We start from the raw sequence: 24,344 nt of genomic DNA on the forward strand, positions 1-24,344 counted from the left end.
TGCTAATTGCTTTAAATTACTTCATTGACGGTCAAACGCTTTCCCTGAACATATTTTATTCAACATTCTGAATGACCTTACAAATGATAATTATACATTTCATAAAGAGTCTTTATTTCAATTTTAAAAAAAATATCCAGAATTAATTCATAGTTATTACATTAAAGTTTTTCAAAGTTGACTGACACAAAAATAAGAACAAGTAGAGAATATGCCATTGATGAATTGAATGGAAGATATTATATATTTCATTATCATTATGGTGTGTTGATATACTGTTATGTACAATGCAAGATTCCACAGAGAAGACCAAAAATTAATACATGTTGATTATTACAAATAAGAGAAATTTCCTTTAAACCTAATCAAGTTGCACACTCCAGTCAGAATTAGAGTATCACACGAAATTTGGTATTGTAATTTAATAAATGCCAGTAAAGCAATGTTATTCTGAGTACAGTTACTTCCACACGTTCAAAGCTACTCTACGCCTGTAATATTTTAAGACCATGTTTGCCATAGTGTTTTTCTAATCATTTATTTGGAGGTGTGTAATTTGTAGTAAATTTTTAGGTCAAGCAACAAAACACGGAATGGAGATTTAACTGAAATGTTCCTTTATAGTAAATATTATATAAGACGGACAAGTCCTCATGGCTCCTGTAAATAAACATCAGCATATTGCATTTTAGTTATAACCATATTTTGGGGTTTTCGATATAACATTCCTACGACAACTAAAACTTAAACGTCGAATTTATAGTTCCGCGATTTTTACTTTGAAATCGTTAGGTATGGAAAACACTTTTTACAATAGACAAAAAAAAACAACGTATCTATCGTGTCGTGCGAAAGATAAACTAGAACAGTTCGAGCACGGATTTAAAGTTACTCCCCACGGAATTGAACAAATACAATGGTTTATATAAAATTGCTTTTAATTTCAACTTATTCTTTGAAAACATCCCAATTAAGCTGAAACCTGGGCGTTAAAAGTGGCTAATGTGATAAATAATTAAACATAAAGAACACTGTTATAACCACGAGCTGTGCCTCGACGACAGCTCCCTGGAAGGATTAAGTTAAAAAACTTTAACATATTCATCATGATTTATGAATGATCACAATGGAAATCTTATAAAGGATATATTGTTAATTGCCCTGGGTAACTTTTATGCGAGGAGTTTTAGTCCTGAAATGTCATGGTTCAAAGAAAGAAGAAAAAAATTGTGTGTTCTAGTAATATTGTTTCCAACATATGCTAATTCTCTGGAGTGCTCCTTTAAGGCTGAATTGATAGTTACGTCGAGTTCTCAATGTTGGCCAAACTGTTCAAACGAAGTTATGGTCTTCAAACATATTTGAACAACAGTGGACCATTGAATAATGGCATTCAACATCATTACTTTGACGCAGTTGCAAACGCATTGCAAACATGTCATGTGAGGCCATGAAGTCTTCAACGTTTTGCAATCGAGTTTTGTGTTGCCTCTGCGGAGTTGACCCTATTGTTGGTGTGTTAAACAAAGAAATCAGCCACTTTGATTGATGAGCCACAAAGGGGCGTTTAAAGGGTCTTTTCTTAAAGAAAATAAGTGGTTTGGAAATGCAATCTAGACTGATTGCAGTGTTCTTTTAATAGTCAACAAAATATCAAATTAATTTTGTACACACAATTATCCTCTGAGTTTTTGGAATCGGTTCTCCAGACTCTAAATATTTCAGAATATTTAATTATTTAGGTCTCATCTTCTCTTCTCATCATTTCTCCCAGCTATATTTCCTTAATTTTAGAGTGTTACTCTCGTTATCATTGAAAGTGGTGATTCTACGTGGTAGATGACGTCACCGGGGTCACTATTGGTAATTTATTTTACAGATAATTAACGAGAAAGAAACATGGAGAATGGCAGTAGAGCTAATAAGAAAGTAAACAGTTTTGAAGATTTGATCGTGATCGCGAAACTTCCAGGTGGCGTGATGTCGAAGTCACTTTGGCTATTTAGTTTTGTGTATATGTAAGGAAACTCCTGTTAAAGGAAAATGAAGAGAAAAAAAACTGTTTAGAAGAGAAAAACGTATATTTGTTTCTAAATTTTCAAAAGCGACTATATAGGTGTAAGAGTACGAGAACAATAACATTAACATTAATGATGAGAATGTTTGGTTTGACACGACAAGTGTACATACATTTAGGTCAATTGTCAGCCTGCTACTGGCAAAAGATCATTATGGTTTAAGTCCTTTATATGACTTGTTCCTCATAAGATATTCAGATAGAAATTGAAAAGTCTAGTCAAATATGTTCTCTGTATACACCCTTTTGAATGGAATCTTATGTCGTCTAGGTAAACATTTAGCTCACTCTTGCTCAAAACATTATATTTAAGCGGATGTATATATATACACACATACACACACACATCTATATACATATATATGTATCTACTATACTTTTAACAACATGTCTAGATAATTACCTCAGTAGGGCACAGAACGTCTGTGGCAGTTTCATCCCATTCGATTGACTTTTCACCAACTTTTTCCATCTGGAAGAAAAAAAAGTAAAAAATAAAGTTTTTTTATTAAGTTAAAAAAAACCTGCTTGCAAATTTAATATAAGCTTTATTCGACAACATTGAACTCCAAAGATTATTGACACACATAAAAGTCAACCAAATTGAAATAAAAAAGGGAAAATTCAGACGTTATCAATCTATCGTCTACATATATAACAAATGTTGGGCATATTACACAGATTTGACAGGAAATATACAGGAAATGAAACAGAACATGTAACACTTGTAGGGGATATTACACAGTTTGACAGGAAATAGACAGGAAATGAAACATACCAAGTAACACTTGTAGGGGATATTATACACTTTGACAGGAAATAGACAGGTATTGAAACATACCAAGTAACACTTGTAGGAGATATTACACAGTTTGACAGGAAATAGACAGGAAATGAAACATACCAAGTAACACTTGTAGGGGATATTATACACTTTGACAGGAAATAGACAGAAATTGAAACATACTAAGTAACACTTGTGAGGGATATTACACCACTTTTGACAGGAAATAGACAGGAAATGAACATACCAAGTAACACTTGTAGGGAATTTGACAGGAAATAGACAGGAACGAATCATACCATGTTATTCCAGAGTTCTTTACCAGCTACTGCATGAGCTTTACTGCTAAAATGGAAACAGTCTGGAGCGAAGTATGAATAATCAGGATCACCATTCTGATAAAGAGAAACATTATATAAAATAGTCAACTTTTCGATAGGGTCCAGTAGTAGTATTGTGTCAGGAACATGCATATCATATAAATCAGAACACAAGCTGATTTTATTTCTTGCCAAACAAAAAGGGAAAACATTCAGAAAGGATAATAATAAGATCAAACACTTTTCGAGTTTCTTGAAATTACCATTTACTTTAGCCACATATATCTTACTTGACTTATTTCAGGGCAAAAGTAATTTCAGTTACCGGAAGGAGTGATCTAATATTTCTAAGAAGTGACGTGATTTCATTAAATTATTTAACAAACGTTAATTTGATGTTTTTGTGTGTAAAAGTGAAAACAAGATGGTGGAATTACAGGCAAGACAGGGAGTACAGTTTCTTCTAAGAACGGCTGGACGACGACAGCGAAATCCTCTCTGCCTTCGAATTTTTTCATGTTGACCATGTCACGAACAGCAATCTTTGTAGAAATGGAGACATTATACATATTTAGATAGTCTGCTTTAACAAAGGCTCCCCTAAATATCTGAAAAGCTTTTATATTAGAACTCAATTGAACCAAAAACACGTTATACAATTTACACTGTTATGTTCTACTTTTATTTTATTTAAAAAATTAATTGGCGCAGTTATAACATAAAGCACGCACCGTAATTAAATTTCAGAAAGGTAAAAACAAAAAAACCTTTCGCTCTACGAGATATAATGATTAAACAATATATTAAAAAAATCCACTTGCACCCTTCCCGTGCTTCCAATAAACATATCCAAAGGATTTATAGTACATACGTTATATTTCCGTGTTTGTGCTAGGGTTTCTTCGGGAAAGTTCATTCCAGCAGAACACCAAGAACTGCAAAACAAGAAAAAGAAAGAAAAAAGGGTAAAAAAGAAAACAATTCGTTGCATGAAGCAATATGCGGAGGAGAGATTTTAAATATGAAATTATCTTTCACCAACAACATTTCTAACAAGCCGATGACCAATATGACATATAGGCCTACGTCGAAGATATCATTATTATATGCAGACTGCAGGGAAAAACAAACAAACAAACGTATTGAAACCAAGTGTGTTTAAATCAAATGTTGTGCTTGGTAGAATTATTTTGACATATTCTTCTTTTGTTCAGCATCGAGTCTGAGAATTCACTGTGAATAAATACCTGTCAAGGACTTAAAAAGTCTTTAAGGCTGTAAAGCACCTACTTGTGGAAAAAGTCACATATGAAACCCGTCATTTTAGATACTTGATGAACCTGCAGTACGTTAACGACATTAACAAAGACCCTGGGCATCTGCAAAATAATAAGAAAGAGTCAATAAACAAATAAAGAAAATGAAGAAAAAAATACAAGTTGATCATTATTCCCTGTGACGTCATACGTTTATGCAGAACATACTGTTCCAAACACCCCCCCATCCCCACACCCACATACACACCCATACGCTGAACATAAAGTATACCTACCCCATCGTATAAGATTTGTATTGCCTCTTCGATGTATGCCGTGAAGGCTTCGGGCGTTCGATGAGCCCTCTCATTGCCGTTGGAGTCGCACCAAGCACAAAGGTCATTGCCCCCGATGAAGATGGTAACCACTTTCCAGTCGTTTTCAAAGTCGACGGATTCGTCTTCTTGCATTTTCGTTATGATAGCACGTGCTTGCTCTGGCATATCACTGCATCAAATTGAACAAAATAAAGCATAGATGATATAAATGTTCGATAAACAAAACACAAGGTGAGACTCAGTATTGGACTTATCAGGTGACGGCAGATGATTTGACCATCCAGTTCGATGAAAGGGAAAAGAAGAAGGGTTAGGGGTAGGGGTATGGGTACAGGGTAGGGTTAACCACTGTTCCACTTTCTTTATAAGATGCTACAACTTTTCCAACTTTGAAGAAAATCAGCGCAGTCCGATTCATTACTACTACATATTTGGAACATTGAGGGATTATTGGAATCATTTTATTTCGTGTCCTCTGTTTGGGTGAGACAACTACATATTTGCAACTTTTGGACATTGTATATTCTTTATGCTCATCTGGAACCGAGCAAATGAATCGACGAAGAACAAAAGGTCACCAATAACAATTAGGCTATACCTAGACAAAGGGCTTAAATGTATCGTGAACGTCAGCTTAAAGGAGCATTCATACATTATTCACTAGGATCCTGACAATCAAAGCTGGGATGACAAACAAATATGGCCTATAAATACAATTTTCTATTTTGCTGAGTCTTACATGTCGATGTTGAAAATGCTCGAAATCTGAAATTAAATATGTTTATGAACAGAAACCATCTATTTTAAGTATTATCTATATACGTAATAACTGATTGTAGCTTATTTTGTCTCCCAAGTTTCCAACTTACTCCGCAACTGCCCCGGGAACTGCTACATTGAAACCTGCCTCTGGTGCTGTCCACCAGTTTGTCCGAAGACTGTAACCTTTCAAATTCGGGTTAAATTTCATAAGAATAGCTGGAAAAGAGGTCATCAGAATAACATTAATGTAACTAAATCATAGCGAGCACTGTATCGACGGATTAGTATCAGTGGGATTTTAATATATAGCTCATACGGAAATAAGTTTGCAAAGGACCCAATCTCATATTGACCACGCCCAATTAATGCCAATGAAAATGCGCAATAACCAAGTCCAAAATGAAGGTCTTTTCACTTTTTCGACAACCGTACATTTTGTGATATCAAATTTAATGTAATGAGAACAAAGTAGGTCCTCACTTACACGTCTCTCCAGAAGCTTAGCACTCTAGTCACTCTAATCACATTTTTTTTTTAATTAAATGGTGAATACATTGCAAATATACTCAATTGTCTCCATTATGAACTCCATGGTAATGTAGATAGTATTAGATGTTCCTCTCAGTTTAATCTACACAAAGTATTGAAGCAACCATTCATAACTATACGATATTGTTAGCATAGATAGAGTCCAGGAATGATCAATATTCATTAGAGTTTAAGTTTTGTTCTCAAGTTTTCTTTTGCTGCTTAGCTGTTCTTAAACAAATACGATTGACGTGCCATTATATCGCGAAATTAACATATGTGTAGACTTTTCTGTAGGAGGCAAACTTACTTGCAAGCGTAGGGTTGGAATGAAAATCTCCGTCAGCTCCAGAGCTGTGAGTAGATGGAAAAAAAAATTATGACCTAAAACTTACAAATATGAAGTGACATGTAAAATGTGAGTCATTACCAGATATTGCAGGTCAGTAATGTGCCGATTTTGAACAGCCAGCATTTTCAGAAAAAGCCAGAATAATAAAAGATCAGCAGTCAGTGAACACCTCATATCATCTTCACCTTCAAAGTAAACTTGCTGGGGTTCTCAACAACAGTAGCCACCCTCTACACATTAATTTGGAAAGTGCAATAATACCCCGCAGTGGGCGGATAAGACTACCCCGTGCCGTTACGAATCGTTACAAATCCCCCTTTATCCCTCGTTGTATTAAACTTCATAATGAATCTTTTACTCGTTAGGTCAGTAATCTTGCTCATTGCGCAATCCAATGTTTCACAAGTATCTCTGGTGCTGTTTTACTGTATTTTGTATTGTACCGTTTTTACATATCTTGCCAGCTTTGTTTTAAGTCCTATGTCTTAGTATTTGAGAGTCTGTTATATTTTGTGTGTATTTTATGTACTGTATGTATGTTTTATATTGTGAGCAATCAATTGCCCAGCTTGGGATGCAATAAAGAGAATCTGAATCTGAATCTGAATCTGAAAAAACTTCGAAACTCGCACCGGGATTTGAACCCTGGGCCTCTTTCTCTATATTCTTACCTGAAACATCTCCCTCTGTACATATAGGCAAGTTCAGGTAAGAAACAGGCATCAGCGCCGTTGGCCGACTGTAAAATAAGAAGGAACATTTCATTGCTGATATGTCCGTGGCTGTGCTAGGATTATTAATTACATTAAGGAAATGGAAGAAATTTTAAGTCACGTGGTTATCGGTATCGTCTGCGTCCTCAACCCAAATAACTCGTAGGAGCATAGGACACTCAGGATGTTAAAGTAATTGTTAATGTTTAGTAAATTATTTATTATTACATAATAATTATGTCATGTCAGGATGAAAAATCATGCTCACAATTTGAGGAGGGACTCACTTAACATTGACTGAACGTTTAAGGGGTAAAACAGATGCTTAGTATTTTTGGGGTATGGATGGGACAGAGATGGATTAATAATAAACAGTCATGGACTATGGAAACAATCAAGAAGACCCCCATGAACACTTTAAAATAGATTGAACTGAACAAACAAGCAGAAGGAACAATAGTTATACAAACAGGAAGACACACAAACATGAAGTTATAGTCAACAATAGGGATATAGTGTAATAGGTTGTAACATTAGGCTTGCTGCAGGAATGAAAACTATATACGTACCGACAAAGAATCACCAAGGGCACCAATAACGTCAACATCACTGGGACGAAGGTAGTGGACTAAATAAACAACAAAAATACAACAACACGCAATAATTAGAAGAATAGCACAGGAACATTAATTGCTATTATGCTAAAATGATGCTATAATAGAACTATTCTGTAATGAATTTGAATTATGATCTGTTTGGTTTTAACTATTAGAAATATAATTGCTAAGGTTATCTCGCTTCAGAACAATGACCCGAAATTTAAGAATTAAAACAAATGTAAAATAACGGTTCTAACTTTGTACTTCATCACTACCACCCCCCCCCCCACTCGGGGCATCTGCCAGACGTAAGTCCTGAACCAGCAGCCCAACCCACCTTCCTTTAAAAATCATATACCTGAAGTTGGCTTTGTCGCAGATCTTTTCATGGGAATGCATGGAAAGGAGAATCTCGTTTCACCCTGTATCAAGAAACCAAAGAATTTAAGTTGCTTTCTGATCAAATAAAGATAAAATAAAGGAGAATGAAACAAACTTGATTTGTTTCGTAATCAGTTTGTACAAAATCAAAACAAAGTAAAGTAAACCATAAACATAAATATATTAAAAGTTATTTTTAAAAAGCGCTTTATTTGATACTCGACGTGTCGACTGAAATACTGGAAAAGATATACTTGGAGGCGTGATTGATACATAGCCTTTTCACCACAGGATGGATAGTAGCAACTTCCATTTTCATTCAGATATGTTAATTGTTCATACTGTTTGAGAGGAACTCCACAACCACAATAACAACAACAATAAAAGTAACAGCAAGGTATCCCCTGTAAGAACAAATTTGCTTACCGGCCAGGTTGGCTCTTGTGAGCACTCGTATCCCGGAAGTCTCTCTAAGAAGCCTTGCAAAGGGCCGGTAGTTTCGTTCTCAGCTGGTTGAACCAGATCCAAATATTCACCGATATATTTTACTAATAAATAATAGTCAAAGGAACAATTATACGTGGCTTGATATTATGCTTTAGAGTTATAGAAACAAAAGACATTTAATTAAATATTGGTTATGTAATCGTTTCGTTAATAAACATCATTACACATGAAACGTACTCATCTGTATAGTTCAGATAATTGGTGAACTATACACTGTACTGTATACTATATGTATATACATGGTAGTTGGTCTATATAGTAACTCATGTGCCACATCAACGTGAAAATGGTAAACGTGAAATGATAGTACAATTTCGCAAATGGATAAAACGGTTAAAACGGATAAAAACGGATAAAAAACGGATAAAACTGCAGATAATACATCCTTAATTTGTATGAATATTTTCCATCAAATCTGATTTACTTCAGAACTGTATACTGTATATTGAAGAGCTTAGCCTAATCCATATACTGTTTCTTTCATATTGTTCAGAAATATTTGGTTTTGTCTCGAAACGATGCAAGGACGTATAGAAAAGCAACTCATCCGAATGGAAACGAATGAGAAACATTACTTAGACTTTTATCAAGTATAAATTATAAAAGATATGAAATATAAACTTTTATAGTCTCTTACCGTCATAACCTTGACCATTTATAACACCAACAAAACAGATCACGACGAATGACAGAAGAATCTTCATTTTACCCTTTTCTCTTGTTAATTTTGTTTTTAATTTGCCTTTAATTCTCGAAGGAAAACTTCCCAAATAATGTTACTAACTGTCAGATTTGTAACTCGTTCCAATAACGTGTATTTCGTGTTGAATAACAAAGATAGGTTGACCCTCGGCCTACCTACGCTATGCTAATATAGATCCCAGTTTTCAAACAGAAAGGATCAGATAAAATATCGTTTTGCACATATCTAACGCTGAACGATCGTTTATCACACAGAGGTAAAGAACACACCATTAGTAGCATCAACTAGAGTATAGTGTAAACAACGTCTCCCTATCAATTACACCCAATTGTAATTAAAGATTAGTAAACGTTTCTTCTTATCTAAACTTTTAAGGTGATTTTCGCAGAGTTTATCTGCACTTTACCTCCTTGAACACGCGATCTTTCACCTATCGTTTCAATTATTAAAAAAAAAAAAAAAATTGCTATGAAAAAAATATATATTGGGCCTTTATATTATACCGAGACGTCCTGTATATTGAGACGTTAAAAGTTCCGCCCTCTATTTATTTCCCTTAAAGTTAAGATGATAACGAATCGTCACTTATCGATCAGGGTGGCAGGTGAACGTGGGTTGCTGAAAGTGTGAGGGGTGTGGATAGGGGGAAGGGAGGGGGACTGTATCAATCACACGCAGTCCAACAATGTCTGTTGACAACTCAACTAAAACAAATGACAATCCTTTATATATATATATATATATATATATATATATATATATATATATATATATATATATATATATATATATATGATATTATTGATGATGATATATATAGCGTAGCGACTTGCATGAAGATCGCTACGGCGTGAAACAAGATAGATCCACCAATTTTGTGATAAATAAAGCTCTACCCTGTGTATCGAGCACTTTTTCGACCAGAAGTGACACATCGTGTAATATATATATATATATATATATATATATATATATATATATATATCATTGTTAAGTAAGTTTCATCCTAGACAAGACAGGATGAAAAAACGGGCAAAAAGAATTGATAAAAGGAAAGAAAGCCAGAAGAAGCACGAAGCAAAGACAAAGACACCAAATTACTAGAAGACCGAGACACCGTCGTTTTAACATCAGTAGGCATGTCGTTATTAAAAATAGCTCGAGTATATTATCACATGATATTTCGTTATACTTTGTATTTTAAATTTGTCAAGTATTAAAAAGAATATGAAGATGAAAAGAACAAAGGTTATCTATAGTTTGGCAATTTCAAAGAGTTCGTTTACTTACTTCGTGCGATGATTGCCTTGAAATTTCACAAAGTTCGTTTACCTGCTAAATATAGTAACGATTATAGACAATGATTGCTTAGACTCTCCGTTTCCACACGTACATCAAAATGTATTTATATATTTATATACAGTTTATATTATGTAGGGCTTAATTCTTTAATCTTATAGTTGATACTAGCTGGATATGGGATCTTATGACTTAGGCTACTTATAATGTTTGCTATGCACCGATCAACCGTAATGCGCTGTATAATTTAGATAAAGATAAAATTCATCGACTCTGACCTTGCACATTTCCGACATTAATATTTTGTACATGGGATGTCAAGTTTATTCGCTTAATATAAAGCAATTCAAAATTGTTGGTTATATTTTTTATTCACATACATGGCATGGAAACCCCGTTAAATCATATAGTTGGACATTGTTATCAACATGAACGTATAAATAGAACATGGAATTATAAAAGCACTTCCCCACCCCACCCGACTCAACCCCAACCCTCCGACAGATACCCTCGAATTTAAACAATTTGAAAGGGGTAAAGAGAGTTCAAACTGTATTTTCGGCGGAGGATGCTGGTTTAATTGCTCCCCATAGACCTATCTATATATATATCCTTATCAATTGTTGCTAATAAATACAGCATGCCGTTACTTTTAATGATTAACGCTATGATATTGGTACACTGTGTACCAAACTTGTTAAATGAGTTAAAAGTTAAATGTCAACAGGATTGACCGTAAATAAGTAAAGTAATGGTCCCTATGCTCCAAATTCAACACTTACTTTCCTGCTGCCCTTCGAATATTTGTTTCTTTCTAATACATTTAAGTCAGGGGTTCCCTAACAGGGGTGCATTAACCCACAGGGGGTGCGTGAGTCCATCCCAGGGGGTCCGTGAGACGTTTTTGAAAGTCAAAACTAGAGTATTTTTGTTGAACTAAAATCTGATATATCATATAATTTAGTAATGTACAAAAGTCGTACCTATCGATAAACTCTTTTCGCGTTCCATACGCATATGTTGCCATAGTAGTATCGTACCGTGCATGTGATAAATAACTGAATTATGAAATATATAGAAACAGGCCGCATGACTTTGGTGAAGTTGGTGTACGCGTGACAGTACGTCGTGAAGATAAAGTGCTGATCTGATCTTGAAGTTTCCAAATAAATATTTGATCATCTCTTTTGTTTTTTTTTTCATTACAATATTACACTGTGAAATTGATCTTTTACGAAGCACTGTTATGCGTATTATAGTATAATAATGACTCAGATCGTGTCTCCGAAAAGTTGGGGTTCGTGGACAACTCTGACATCAACAGGGGTTCGTGGGGGGGATAAAGTTAGGTAAACCCTGAATTAAGTAATCTACTCGAACCCTTCTCTATGCCTGGATTCAGTTCTTTTTGCACATTTTTTGGCATCCATTTTTTTCTACGGGGGTGGGGTGGGGTGCGGTTAGGGGAGTAGTGTTAGTGATACTGATTACTTGAAAGTACAATTTCATCAGGTTCTTCGTCGACAAAGGGTAAACATATTAAACTTTTTTTTGGTCTCATGTATCGTGAAATATAGGAAAGTCATTGAAGGAAGCAAATGTAAATCTGAAGATTAAAGTCCATGTATACTTGTATCTTTAAATTCTGCGTGTTTGTGGGTGGTGGGGCGGGGTGGGGTTGGGTGGCGGTGGGGGTGGGGCAGGGGGCGGGAGAATAATTTGATAAGCCGCTATCAGTCTTCTTGTCCACAAGGTTTTAGTATAAAGATGACTGCATGTATACCCGTATGATAAACATCTTGTTCATTCCAGGAGCTGTCGTCAGAATGTGAAACACTAACTACGTGCATTAACAAATCACACGCAAGAAATAATACGACATTGTATATCTGTTATTAAATAAATATTCAGAAAGATGTAATTTCTATTTTCATTCTTATGCTTTATCATGTGACACAGACGTGATACCCAAACATCAGAATTAACCTTAAAACACCGTACTTGAGCAGTTCAGTCAACCAAATTGGGGAGAACTGATTTTCACGTGTGATATTTGAATATAAGAAACAATAAAGGAGACAATTGAGTCTGTTCAGTATAACAAAACATTGATATGAGTTAGGTAATATCATTATGAATTTTCAACAATCGTGACTGTGCACTTACTGTTAACGGTGCAGTACTAACATATTGTACATGTTCAATTAAAAGCTGATCCATCTGTGATTTACAGAAGCGTTTATTATTTATTCCCGGTTGAGTTCATACGAAACAGCTTGCTAAAATGCATAATTAACGCCCAGACTGTACTATATCTAGGTTATATAAAATTGTTTGTCGTTTATTTCAAGAGATGTTTACTTTTAGTGTAGGCCTATACTTGTATTTGATATACCAGTCTTATTAAGCATTCCAATTTCCAGCTGACAATATATTTGATAACGTGTATAGTTTATACGGTAGGCCCGTAAAGGCTTTTTTAAGAGGGGAGGGGGGGGGGGTGGGGGGAGTCGAAGTGTTGAAGTCATGAACCGCTGGCCTAGGGGAGGTGTCTAAACGGATGGGAAATTTTGGTATAATTAAGGGTGCTTGGATGCAAAAATGTTGTGATATTTTGCAATTTTTAAAATAGCATTTATTTTCAAGAATTGTCCATATTTTAATACAAACATTTTATTAACTTTGGTTAAGTGATCAAGCTTTTAGAGTTCAAATTTACCACATCTCATTATTTACACAAAAAACATCTTAAAATATACATCATACTCTTAGTACTCCTCTTTGACCAATAATATGATTGGATTTTAACTGTTAAATTATTATATTTATTATATTATTACACAAAATAGTAACAGCATGCATTCAACGGAAAACTCAAACATTTTTATGCAACTGTCATTAAGACCTATAAACAGAGACTTGTATATCACGAAATGGTTACACGACCGATAGTTTGATGAGGAACTGAATAGTAAATGTACTAGCGACGTAGCCGCGAATATTTTAATATTGTAACACTTTCCTCTGTGAGTAGCGCCAGCCAGCCGATTCAGGGTTCTTGGCCTAAGATGTAGTATTGTAATTGGCCAGAGAATGAAGATTAACACCAAATAAATCCAGAGAGGTGGTTGTATTTTTAACAGCGATATATTGAAAAGGAAACTTCTTATAGTAAGGTTAATAGTTTGTACTGGATGTGTTTTACAAACTTGAGGCTACGTGGCCATGAAGCCTACCATCAAGAATGTTTCTTCCAACAGCAACCAGAGTAGACTGTTATGTCCCTCCCTGGTAATGCATTTTATATAAATCCCTTAACAATACGTGAACTACCACATGTACACAAATGATGAACTTTAACCTATAACTTAGCTTAAGACATAATATAGCCTACAAATACTATAGTGCTTTCCTACCATCCCTAAACAATTGTACTCCTTTACAGAGATGAATGTGATCACATGAGTGTCCCTAGAAAATATCACATGTGTTACATCACAATCCCAGGATAAGCCTGATACCACATGCCGATCCATAGGAGCAGCCCCAAAAGCCATAATCTGCCAACAATTACAACTGGTTTACTTAATGCCAGGAGAGATAACCCCTATATAATTCCAAGGGGATTTAAACTACCACAATGGTCCCACACCGTCCACACAGAACACCAATTGCTCCACAACTTTACAGTAACAGCGTTACAATATTATATAATTAGTTATATGTTCAATACAAGAGTTTCCCCAAGTTAGATATTTATACCAACCGCCGTCGTACTGCAGCCATACATAAGATAAACAGCCATCCATGACTGACAAAGAAAAATATATTAGTGGTTGATTTTCAAACTTTGACGAATAGTAGTTCAAACTAGTCTCAATCGGTCGGTAGAGGTGATTTGTTCTTGAATTCATCGTTTTAAGTCAAACATAAAAGAGTATTCCAGACCCTCCTGATCATAGTTTTAGATCGGGTTACCAAATTTTGGCCAACCGGAAAGCAGAAGTTAATTTAAGCTGGGAGGCAATGTTGCTGAACAAAGAATGGGAGAATTCATCCAAAAGTCAATATAACGTGATTTGGACGATCTAAAAACATAGAAAAGGGTTGGTGAGTTTATTCATACTGATTTATTTATTTTGTTTTTATTCGTGGCAGAAAATCATTTCTGGTGTTGCGTCCGAACCCCAAGGACCCCCCCCCCCCCTTTGTAAGGGTATGTTTGACCTTCCGCGATGACCGGTATAGGATCCGATCACAGAAGGAACGCAAGGATTAACGACACCAGACTGAGGAGAGAGAGTCTGAAGGTTGTGGCGTCTGCCTTCAGCGGTGCGTACTCTTCGGGTGATAGACCGCTGTTCATGTTCGTGTAGATGTAGGGATTTTCCTGTGAAAATTATAATTCGAAAGAGTGTATTTATTTATAAAACTACAATCTAAGTTCAATAGTAACGATGACACCTAGAGATAACATTTCTCCTTTAATACAGTAATTTTTGAACATGGTTTACTGTACAGCATTTCAAATCGGAGTATCTGTGTTAATTCGCTCGACGGGGCGGATTGGGATAGGCGACGGGTTGGGGAATGGGGGGTGTTTGGCGGGGGGTGGGAGGGGGTCACTCGACAAAATGTCATCAGCTCTACAAACCAGGCGAGTGTGACAACCTAACAACATGGAGAAAACTTTCCTCGACAAGAAAGGCAGACTTTTCCCGACAATTTGCATGATTTTTTCGATAAAACAAAAATTTAACCGTCAATCGTCGGTCTGACACGACCTCATTCCTCTGCTCAGAGTATGAGCGTACGACAATTTTTGACATTGTTTTTGGAAAATCATTTCTTGTGGTGCTGCACCTGTTATTTGCCCCCGTATTAACGCCCCTGCACATATTGATATTTTGTGACAGTTCATTCAAATGTACTCACTCACGCACGTAAGAACTAAGAGTTACAATAAGAGGTCCAAATTTTATTGCGATATGAACTAATTAAAGAGATAATTTGCCTTTAAGTATTTAACAAGCCCGCACAACGCTCACCTTTGTTGGGCATTGAATGTTTTCTGGTGGATCCCATTCGGCAGATTTCTGACCGACAGGTTCAAGCTGAAACAAAAATCATTTATAATGAGATTTAACCATTTAAATAGTTTTTATTTAGATTTATTATTAAAAGATCAACACACGACTGGTTCTCGTCATTTCGGGAATCATCAGGCGAAAGTAGGAATCGAACTCCGTACCCCGTGTCACATATCTAAGTCCGTACCACTCGATCACAGTGCTTCTACTGTTGTGAAAGGTATAAGGTACGTGTTACGTCTGTATATACGTTGCACCCCTAGTGTTTTGAATCTGACAATACATATGCATACATATATCAAATATATATTGTCAAACTCAAAGCACTGCAAAGCCGTGCATATTAAAAACCATGTCAATGTCTATCTATAGAAAAACGAATGAACCTAAGACCGAGCAACTACCCAGTTTTCGTTTCCTGGAAAGTTCTATAATGGTTTTTACTATCCACCTGCTGTCGAGTGCGTAAGTTTCAAGTCCTCGATCCTCTGTGTACATCATATGATATGATGTATTAGAATGAACTATACGATGAAGACGATGTCTTCCAATCAGTCTATGTTTTCTTTAATTTTAAACGTTGCCGGTAGTTTCGGTGCATGCCCAATGCTTATACGATCTCATATCTTACCATATTATTCCATAACTCCTTAGCCATCGTTCCGTGACCCTTCCCGCTAAAGTGGAAACAGTCGGGAGCAAAGTAAGACGCATCTGCATCCATGTTCTGTATAATAACCCGTGTGAAAACAAAACCAGTATTATTAAAACACGCTGACTGAGATACCGCAATAGGGGACAGTTAATGTGCAATCGAATAGAATTTACAATGTTTTTGCCCAGTTCTTATAGTTAATTACAAGCTATAATGTCTCATTGTAGGCTATGTATAATATGATAAAATGTATTCCTCAGACCGCAGCGTCTGCTCTAACAGTACTCCTCTAGCCTTCTGTCAGTAGATTAAGGCAGGCTGGGTAGAGGGGGTTGGGGAGAGGGGGATTCTTAACATCACGACAAAATGTCAAAAAAACTCACTGATATTGAATTATATGAATCTATTTTCATATTCTTTTGTTGTTGTTTTTTTTAGTTGATAATACTTACAGGTAATAGAGGGAACCTTGTTTTCGTTAGGTATGGCTGATAAACAACAGTGAAATCATCCTTCGTATCGTATCGACCACTCATTATCAAATCCTCCAGCAAGGTCTGTCCAAGAAGAAAGTACAAAGAAAAATGGGATGCTTCAACACAATTAAACAAGTACATACACCATAAACTACACTTCTTCATAACGTGTTAACCTGTGCTGAGCAGACCTAGGCTAACAATCTAAGTACGTACACTATAACCTACACTACTTTCATAACGTGTTAACTCGTGCTGAGTATAGACATAGGCTAAAGATCTAAATACGTACACTATAACCTACACTACTCCAGAATGTGTTAACTCGTGCTGATAAGCCCGCTTTTAGATAAAACATTGTATGCGCATTTGATATGACAGCTTTTAGAGAAACTCCTAAAACACTTTGTATGTTATAATGATGAGCATACACACGCCTCCTTCCCACCCCAACCCGCCACTCTGACCCCTCTCCCCAACCCCACCGACAAAAGTGCCGATACAATAACCGTTCGGAACAATATGAAGTGCGGAAAAGTAAAGTCTGGCGTACATTACATAATGTTTGTAGATCTGTCGTGTTACATCCATACTTAGCCCTACAAACAGAACATATAACGTTCATTATTATATTTTGAAGTCATTTGATTCGTTGCTCTCAGTTGTAGTTTCCCAGTATAGCTTTCAATCGTAATTTACCATACGTATATTTACTGTGTGAAATTTCAATATATGAGTCTCTTTTTTATGTTGTATCGTTTGAAGAAAAAGAAACCCAGATCTTGGTGCCTGTCTAACTGCAATCGTTACTCTCATCTATCGGCGAGATTCAATACTCACTGACGGATGTCTATAGACATATTTTTTTTTATGTCTGTAATAAAGCGAGATAATTTTCACTGATGAGATAAAAATGAACGGTACCTGGTAATCCTCTATCAATTGGAGAAGTTCAGCATATTTATCACCTTGTTGGAACGTCGCGCAACCGCAAGCAAGACTAAAGAGAAGGGAAACAAATAGTAGAGTTTAAATTAGTTCACACGTGATAACAACTATGCATGGTAACGACCAACTGTATTCTAGGAAACGCACTGCCCGCAAATAGGCGGTATATGGGAGGACCTGGTATAACTACTGTAATTGTTGTCTTTTGTGTTCATTTCTATGTTTTGTTGCTGCATTTTCATCAATCTAAAATAAATTAACTGAAACAGTCGAAAAGAGAAGATCATTAAATGCATGTCCATGACGATAACGCTTATGAATCATTGCACCATTTTTTTTTTGTATACCTCTTCACCAAAGTAAGCGATGGCTGTTATAGCGAAAGAGACGTCTTTTCTCTTCAAACCCCTCCCAAACAATCCCAGGTTATATCTCATATAGAAAGGAGAAGTTCTTATACGTCAGAACAAAGAGAAAACATTTTACTGATATGAAATTTGCTGTTAGAGACACACAACCCTTATTTAAGCATTCAGTTATGTTTCTATTGACTGTGCAAGAACTTTACTAATATTCTCAGAAGCCATGAGTGTCAATATATTTTCTTGATTAAATCTTTTAATCCTGGATGAAGAAGAATCAGAACGACATCAGGGACGTAAAGGCAGATGTTAATTCAGGAGAGGGTTAGCTAAAAGAGCACGTTACATTATTGTTCCCGGTGTCCGCCCAGGCTCTCGACGCGTCACTGTCCATGCGGACTGAGGCATCTGTGAATCTAAGGTCACAACACTACTGCGTAACTTACATATGAATTGCATCACACTTGAGACTACTGAGATGATCAACATCTGTAACTCTTAGAATCCCCATCACATTCACAATAGTTCTTGGCATCTCCTTGTGCAGGATGTCTAGAGCTTGTTTTATGTTCTCCACATACTGTTCAGCGGAATACTTGTGGAAATTGTAGCAGTATTGACAAAGATCGTTGCCGCCGATAAAAGCTGTTACAAGCTTCCAATCTGCCTCGTAGTTAACTTCTGGATGTGCTTTCATTCTCCGTATCATTTCCTCTGTCATAATTGTCATGTGTCTGTTGAACAAGATGGAGGACTTTACTAACGAATAATTAATACGGAAGTTTGACAGCCTAACCAAACTACATATAATATTTTCACACTTTACAATTTTGAGAGTTTTACAGGGTTAAGGTTTACAGCTGAAGTCTACAGAGTAGGAATTAAGGTGACCGAAGTAACTAAATGTTGCTTCATGAAGGATTATATGAGTTAAAGTAGTTACATATATAAATAAAACGAGCAGAACTCAAGGAAGAAAAGCACTGCTAAACTGAAAAAAGAAGAATTTTATTTGCTCACTCAGATCTTGCTCCACTGATGCCAGTATTAAACGCTGATTCTTCCGAATTGTATCCCGATATACCGATGGAATATCCCATCAGGTTAGGATTGTACTTCTTGAGAATATCTTAAATAAAAGAATGAAGATGAAATATTGCACTCTGTTGCAAGAAGTCTCTGACTTATGCTGAAAAGGGGTATCAGGGTTAGGGAAATTCGTCTTGAAAATCTTGTGGAATGTTGCAGCTTCGGATTATCGATATAATAAACGTACTGACAAAAGTCTTCTCTCAACAAGCCCCTCCTCTCCCGGAAGTTATAGTAATATGCCATAAGTGAGAAAAGTATAGGGACGAGCTGACCCTCCCCATACGGACGACCCTTTATTGTATCGGCATGTCATCAATGATTTTGATGAATACCAACAGTCCACAAGACATGTTAGTTCAGAGCACAATTTTTACTTCGTCATTGAAAGGCATATAAGGTATCTTCTGCCAATACTCTGTGCTACGTTTGTTCTTCAAATAAATACATTTTGAAATTGTAAATCGTAAATAACGACACTTGTAGTGCCATCGACCATCCAGGGCGAACATGTGTCACAACAGGCATATTACCTGCGAACCCCTACCCCACCCAACGCTCTTCCAAAAGTACTGCATCCACCATAATATTAAACTTGTCACCCCGGAAGACGCATTTGTACAGTGAGAAAAAATGCCTTCTTTGATAGAAGACGAGGATGGTATAGTGTTGGACTACATAGGCGTCCATTTTCTCTACGACGTATATACTCTGTGGACCAATACTGTTTTAACTCAACGCAAAACAGCAACAGTTGAAAACAGAAGTAAAACTTACTTGGAAGTGTCGATACTTCCTCAATTGTTAGATCCCCACCGATTCTGAAGAACACAAACATATTGGCTCATGTAATAAATTTAAAAAAAAACACTTTATTAACACGATACCAGTATACCTTTTCAACGGTTAAGAGCTTACGTATGATTTATCGTTCATATTGTGGTACAGTGTGATACTGGTTGGCACAGTATCCACGTGACATGGATACACATATAATTAAATCGTGTATAGTCTATACAGTTTGTTGTTAGCTATATTTAAATACAGTTTTCGTGGTCAATTTTTTTATATTATGTTGTAGGTGAGAACGAAAGTTTGGCAAATTATAAATTTGTAGAACGAAGATTAAAATTGCATGTGCATAATTATTACCAGTTCAGTACTTCTAAAGAAATGTCCTTCAAACATAGACTATACTAAATAGCTATTTCTTTTTTTTACAATACAATATAACATTTAAATAACATTTCGTGAGTATAGTGTGTAGACAGGTTCAAGGTAAAGAACAAGTTAAAAGTTAAAGTAACATAGAACTATACGTACGGCCAAGAGCGCCCTCTGTATTCTCCTACCATTTCATCCAAAGTACACGCATCTGCACCGAAAGCAGCCTATCAGCATATTAAAACAAGGGGGATGTATGAAAATTGAATGAGAAGGAAGGTGTCTGACTAATGGACTAAAAAACTCCTCTGGTTACATTAAAAAGTGGTGATGAGCAACTGCCGAAATTTTATGGTGTTTACAACATATTCTTGTAGACGAGGCACTGTTAACAAAAGTGTTGGTTATGGTTATTGCATTAACCTCATAGCACGCACTTTCCTCGAACAAATCCATTAAATTAACATAAAAGATTCCGAAACTTTTGAACTATTAGGAAGGTTCAAATTTGTTGGGAGGGGGTACGGGAGGGTACTATTTCGAAGCCATAAGACTATGACACTCATATGACATACAGTCGCGTAAAAAGCCAGGTAAAGGGATTTTTAAGATATGTAAGGATAGTATAAAACAAAAACTGAAAAGCGAGAAGCAGACGAAAACGAAGAAGTCTAATCTCCGTATTTTACTCACCGTTAAGGAATCTCCCATTGCACCGACGATAGATATATCATGTGGACGCAGTTCGTGAACTTTAAAGAAATAATAACCATTGTACCGTTATCATTTTGACTTCTTTAAAGCAGAAAGTAGGCAGTTACTGTCAACTAATTGCTATTGGTGGATAGAATGATCTAGTTATATACCGATTCAGTTGCAACGCTACTGAACTGCTGGATTGGTACGACACCAGACAGAATTTTTATCAGTTGTTATAGGGGCTTGTACAACTACAGCGATAGCGTCATGGATGCATGAACGAAACATTGCAACGATAAATAGTATGGAGTAAATGTAGCCATGTAGGACACATTTGTACCACTCTGTGTGATACTTGGCATCTCAATCTTTAAATTAATCAAACCATCTCCAAACCTTTATCGAATAAGAAAAAAACAGGATATTCTTTCTATACTCGTGGGTAGTGCTGTGAAAGGGTGACATGTAGGTAACGAATAGGTGTTCTAAAGGAGTTGGACTGTCTCAACAAGGTGGGTCTATGTCATGTGTACCGAAACAAGCCTGTATGGCCTGCATCGGTAATGCACTTACATCAATTTGTTAAGAGTAATTCCCAACTTCAAAGCCTTCACGTATTTGTAGCTCCCGATAAGTGAATGTGTAAGAATATTTCGTTTGCATGGAGGAGCAATCATTTATACATAAACTGTTCACTACTTTTCGTTACTTAGCTGAGGTACGACATACCTGATGTTGCAGGTGGCCCAGACGTACTGTCCACGTCACATTCAAATGTGTAAGGATGTTCCTGAAAAATACGCACAAATAAACAAAATCCAAGACGATATTAATGAAATAGCTTTTGCTTCCACGTAAGAAAAAAATTATGCATGAGAATATCGTTATATTCGTAAAGTCATTTTGTATGCATGCCCTATAAGAGAGAAATTGTAGGATCAGTCTAGTTTGTACCAGTTAACATTGTCTAAAAATAAGCAAGCTACATTTGCTAGCTGATGTATCTGTACTTTAAAGAAGAGAAAAATGTTCAAAATAATATTTATGACAAACACTATATTATGCATGTGACGTATTCATACACAAAACGAGAACCGTGTACTTGGTATCAAGTGTAATATATACTTTAGTTGTATTATAGCCAGTATGATATGAAATTATAGATTTCAGGAAATATTTGATATATTTATTGTTGTTCCATGTTTTTTTTCTCTTCACTTTTGTAGTTTTTGTGGTTGAAGAAAGTTGATGCTTACATATTCCAGACGGCATGGTTCGTCTCTCGGAGAAACCTCGTCAAGGATACCTAGAAACTTAAGGAACGTTGGCCAAACATCTGTAAAGTACAATTATGAAATCTCGTACAGTAAACAAGGTACATGAAACCGTCATAAACATTATGTATTGTTCTGGGACCTAATTAATTTGAATTCATGTGCTTTTCTTATGTAATAAAGAGGAGTTTGAGAGAGAGAGAGAGGTGGAGAGAGGTGGAGAGTGGCGAGGGGGGGGGGGGGCAGAGAAGATGTGGGGTGGCCCTCTTGTAAAGTGTATATTCTTTTAAATATATTGATAAAATAGTTTAAGCAGGGATATTGTTTGGCAACATTTTCGTATGTTTATATATTTCTTTTTTTAAGGGGCGGGTGGGGATGGGGGTGGGGTGGGCTAACCTAACTTTCACCTCCATTGAGATGACACTTACAGGGTCTTGTCAGTTTCTCCGATATTTTAAGCAGTTTACTTCAATATCAAAGCCGGAAGTGAGGATGTTATTGTTTATTTTTATCTTTCCTTCCTCCAAGTCAATCCATACAGCCATGATGCATGGGCTTGTCTCAGAGTGGTAGCATATCAACTTCATTACTATATCAATCCATCTCTTATATGCAAGAGAGATATGCAATTAAGACAAAAAAGCACGACATTATAAGCAAAAACAGTCACTGAATATGAAAATCCAGTTTAACGAAGATCTACAGACTGAACCAAACTTGAAAATGATCCTAATCATAACTTTACGCTGTTCTTATATGATTAAATAAAATGTTTAGTCCATCTTTATTTACCCTAACCCTAACCCCGACCCCGACCCCGAAACCGAAATCAACCCCCCGTCATCTACAGATGGAAGCATACCAAACATTCATGTCCATGTATAAGATATGTTTGTAATCATCTTTTGTATTGATAAGCAATGTGGAATAATTAATAATTGTGCATTCAATTTGCTGAAAAAACTATGCTAAATAGTGAAAGACATTATTCTGTTCATCTATTTCTATATGCATCGATATATTATATCCGTGGTTCTTCAAGCAATTCCTTCAAATTTTAGCCTCGAAATCATTCCATATCTAATTTTTTTCATACATTTTTTTAACAAACAAGAGAAAATTATACACTTACTATCGTCTGCATTACCCACTTGCTCGACACACAGGACTGTACTTACAACGGAAAGAAGCACGAGCAAACGAAGCTTTTCCATATTCACTTTAAGTTTATATAAAAGTTTTCTTGTAGTTTTCCCCTTTTTGTTGAATCCTGTAGCTTGAGATAACACACACAAACATACACACTGAATGAGCTATTCCTCTTGTAAAGGATCCCCTCGCTTCAGTCCTATATTACTGCTTTAATTGTAGCTATTAATTTTAATGGGTTCAAAGTTTTTATCGCAAATTCAAACTAATTACAGATAAAAATAAAAGCTGCTTATCTCCATTGTATATCATCTCTTATAACAATCGGCCTTAATATCTATTGATTTCTTAACACTTTTGAAGAGACCTGGTTGTGACGTAAAATGTGAAGAGTAACAGTTAAGGTAATACTTCGTGAGGTCAAAGTTCATACTGATATGCTTCCTCTCTGGAAGGGATCTTCTGTTGGCAACAAGTTATAGAAATGTTCTTCATATGTTGGTCAAAATCACATCCTCATAGCATTTTATTACCGTAAGAGATGGAATATTTCAATCCTCTAGCTCAGGGGTTACCTAACTGGGGTGCATGAACATGGTGTGCGTGAGTCCATCCCAGGGGGTTCGTGAGACGTTTCTGAAAGTCAAAACTAGAGTAATTTTTGTGGATCTAAAATCTGATATATCATATAATTTAGTAATGTACAAAAGTCGTACCTATCGATAAACTTTTTTTGCGTTCCATTCGCATATGTTGCCATAGTAGTACCGTACCGTGCATGTGATTAAATAACTGAATTATGAAACAGACACAGGC

At 36.0% G+C, this 24,344-nt stretch overlaps 2 protein-coding genes across 2 annotated transcripts; both read right to left on the reverse strand.

Moving 5' to 3' along the window:
- Positions 1 to 219: 219 nt before the first annotated feature.
- On the reverse strand, positions 220 to 9,554 carry LOC139971528 (phospholipase B1, membrane-associated-like). The gene is made up of 14 exons (XM_071978084.1): positions 9,255 to 9,554; positions 8,537 to 8,658; positions 8,088 to 8,151; positions 7,700 to 7,758; positions 7,089 to 7,156; positions 6,376 to 6,419; positions 5,645 to 5,753; positions 4,734 to 4,944; positions 4,472 to 4,560; positions 4,053 to 4,116; positions 3,619 to 3,723; positions 3,161 to 3,256; positions 2,481 to 2,549; positions 220 to 2,030 (listed from the first exon to the last, which is right to left on the reverse strand). The coding sequence occupies exons 1-14, from the start codon at positions 9,319 to 9,321 to the stop codon at positions 1,884 to 1,886; spliced, it is 1,314 nt and encodes a 437-aa protein (XP_071834185.1). The 5' UTR covers positions 9,322 to 9,554; the 3' UTR covers positions 220 to 1,883.
- Positions 9,555 to 12,787: 3,233 nt separating this feature from the next.
- On the reverse strand, positions 12,788 to 23,727 carry LOC139971584 (phospholipase B1, membrane-associated-like). The gene is made up of 13 exons (XM_071978198.1): positions 23,512 to 23,727; positions 22,359 to 22,438; positions 21,832 to 21,892; positions 21,097 to 21,155; positions 20,563 to 20,630; positions 20,017 to 20,060; positions 19,171 to 19,279; positions 18,597 to 18,884; positions 17,765 to 17,840; positions 16,817 to 16,921; positions 16,341 to 16,436; positions 15,668 to 15,733; positions 12,788 to 15,009 (listed from the first exon to the last, which is right to left on the reverse strand). The coding sequence occupies exons 1-13, from the start codon at positions 23,591 to 23,593 to the stop codon at positions 14,875 to 14,877; spliced, it is 1,269 nt and encodes a 422-aa protein (XP_071834299.1). The 5' UTR covers positions 23,594 to 23,727; the 3' UTR covers positions 12,788 to 14,874.
- Between the last annotated feature and the right edge of the window lie 617 nt (positions 23,728 to 24,344).

The sequence above is a fragment of the Apostichopus japonicus genome, chromosome 8 (genome assembly GCF_037975245.1).
Source record: "Apostichopus japonicus isolate 1M-3 chromosome 8, ASM3797524v1, whole genome shotgun sequence".
Taxonomy (NCBI): domain Eukaryota; kingdom Metazoa; phylum Echinodermata; class Holothuroidea; order Aspidochirotida; family Stichopodidae; genus Apostichopus; species Apostichopus japonicus.

Bases quoted from the DNA above. Each gene is read 5' to 3' on its own strand.
- LOC139971528 (XM_071978084.1), bottom strand. From the start codon at position 9,321: ATGAAGATTCTTCTGTCATTCGTCGTGATCTGTTTTGTTGGTGTTATA. The intron at 7,759-8,087 runs GTATATGATTTT...TTGTTTATTTAG, and splicing joins TGCGACAAAGCCAACTTCAG to TCCACTACCTTCGTCCCAGT. The intron at 4,117-4,471 runs GTAGGTGCTTTA...CTTGTTTTGCAG, and splicing joins ATATGTGACTTTTTCCACAA to TTCTTGGTGTTCTGCTGGAA.
- LOC139971584 (XM_071978198.1), bottom strand. From the start codon at position 23,593: ATGGAAAAGCTTCGTTTGCTCGTGCTTCTTTCCGTTGTAAGTACAGTC. The intron at 22,439-23,511 runs GTAAGTGTATAA...TGTACTTTACAG, and splicing joins AGTGGGTAATGCAGACGATA to ATGTTTGGCCAACGTTCCTT. The intron at 15,010-15,667 runs GTGAGCGTTGTG...TAATTTTCACAG, and splicing joins ACATTCAATGCCCAACAAAG to GAAAATCCCTACATCTACAC.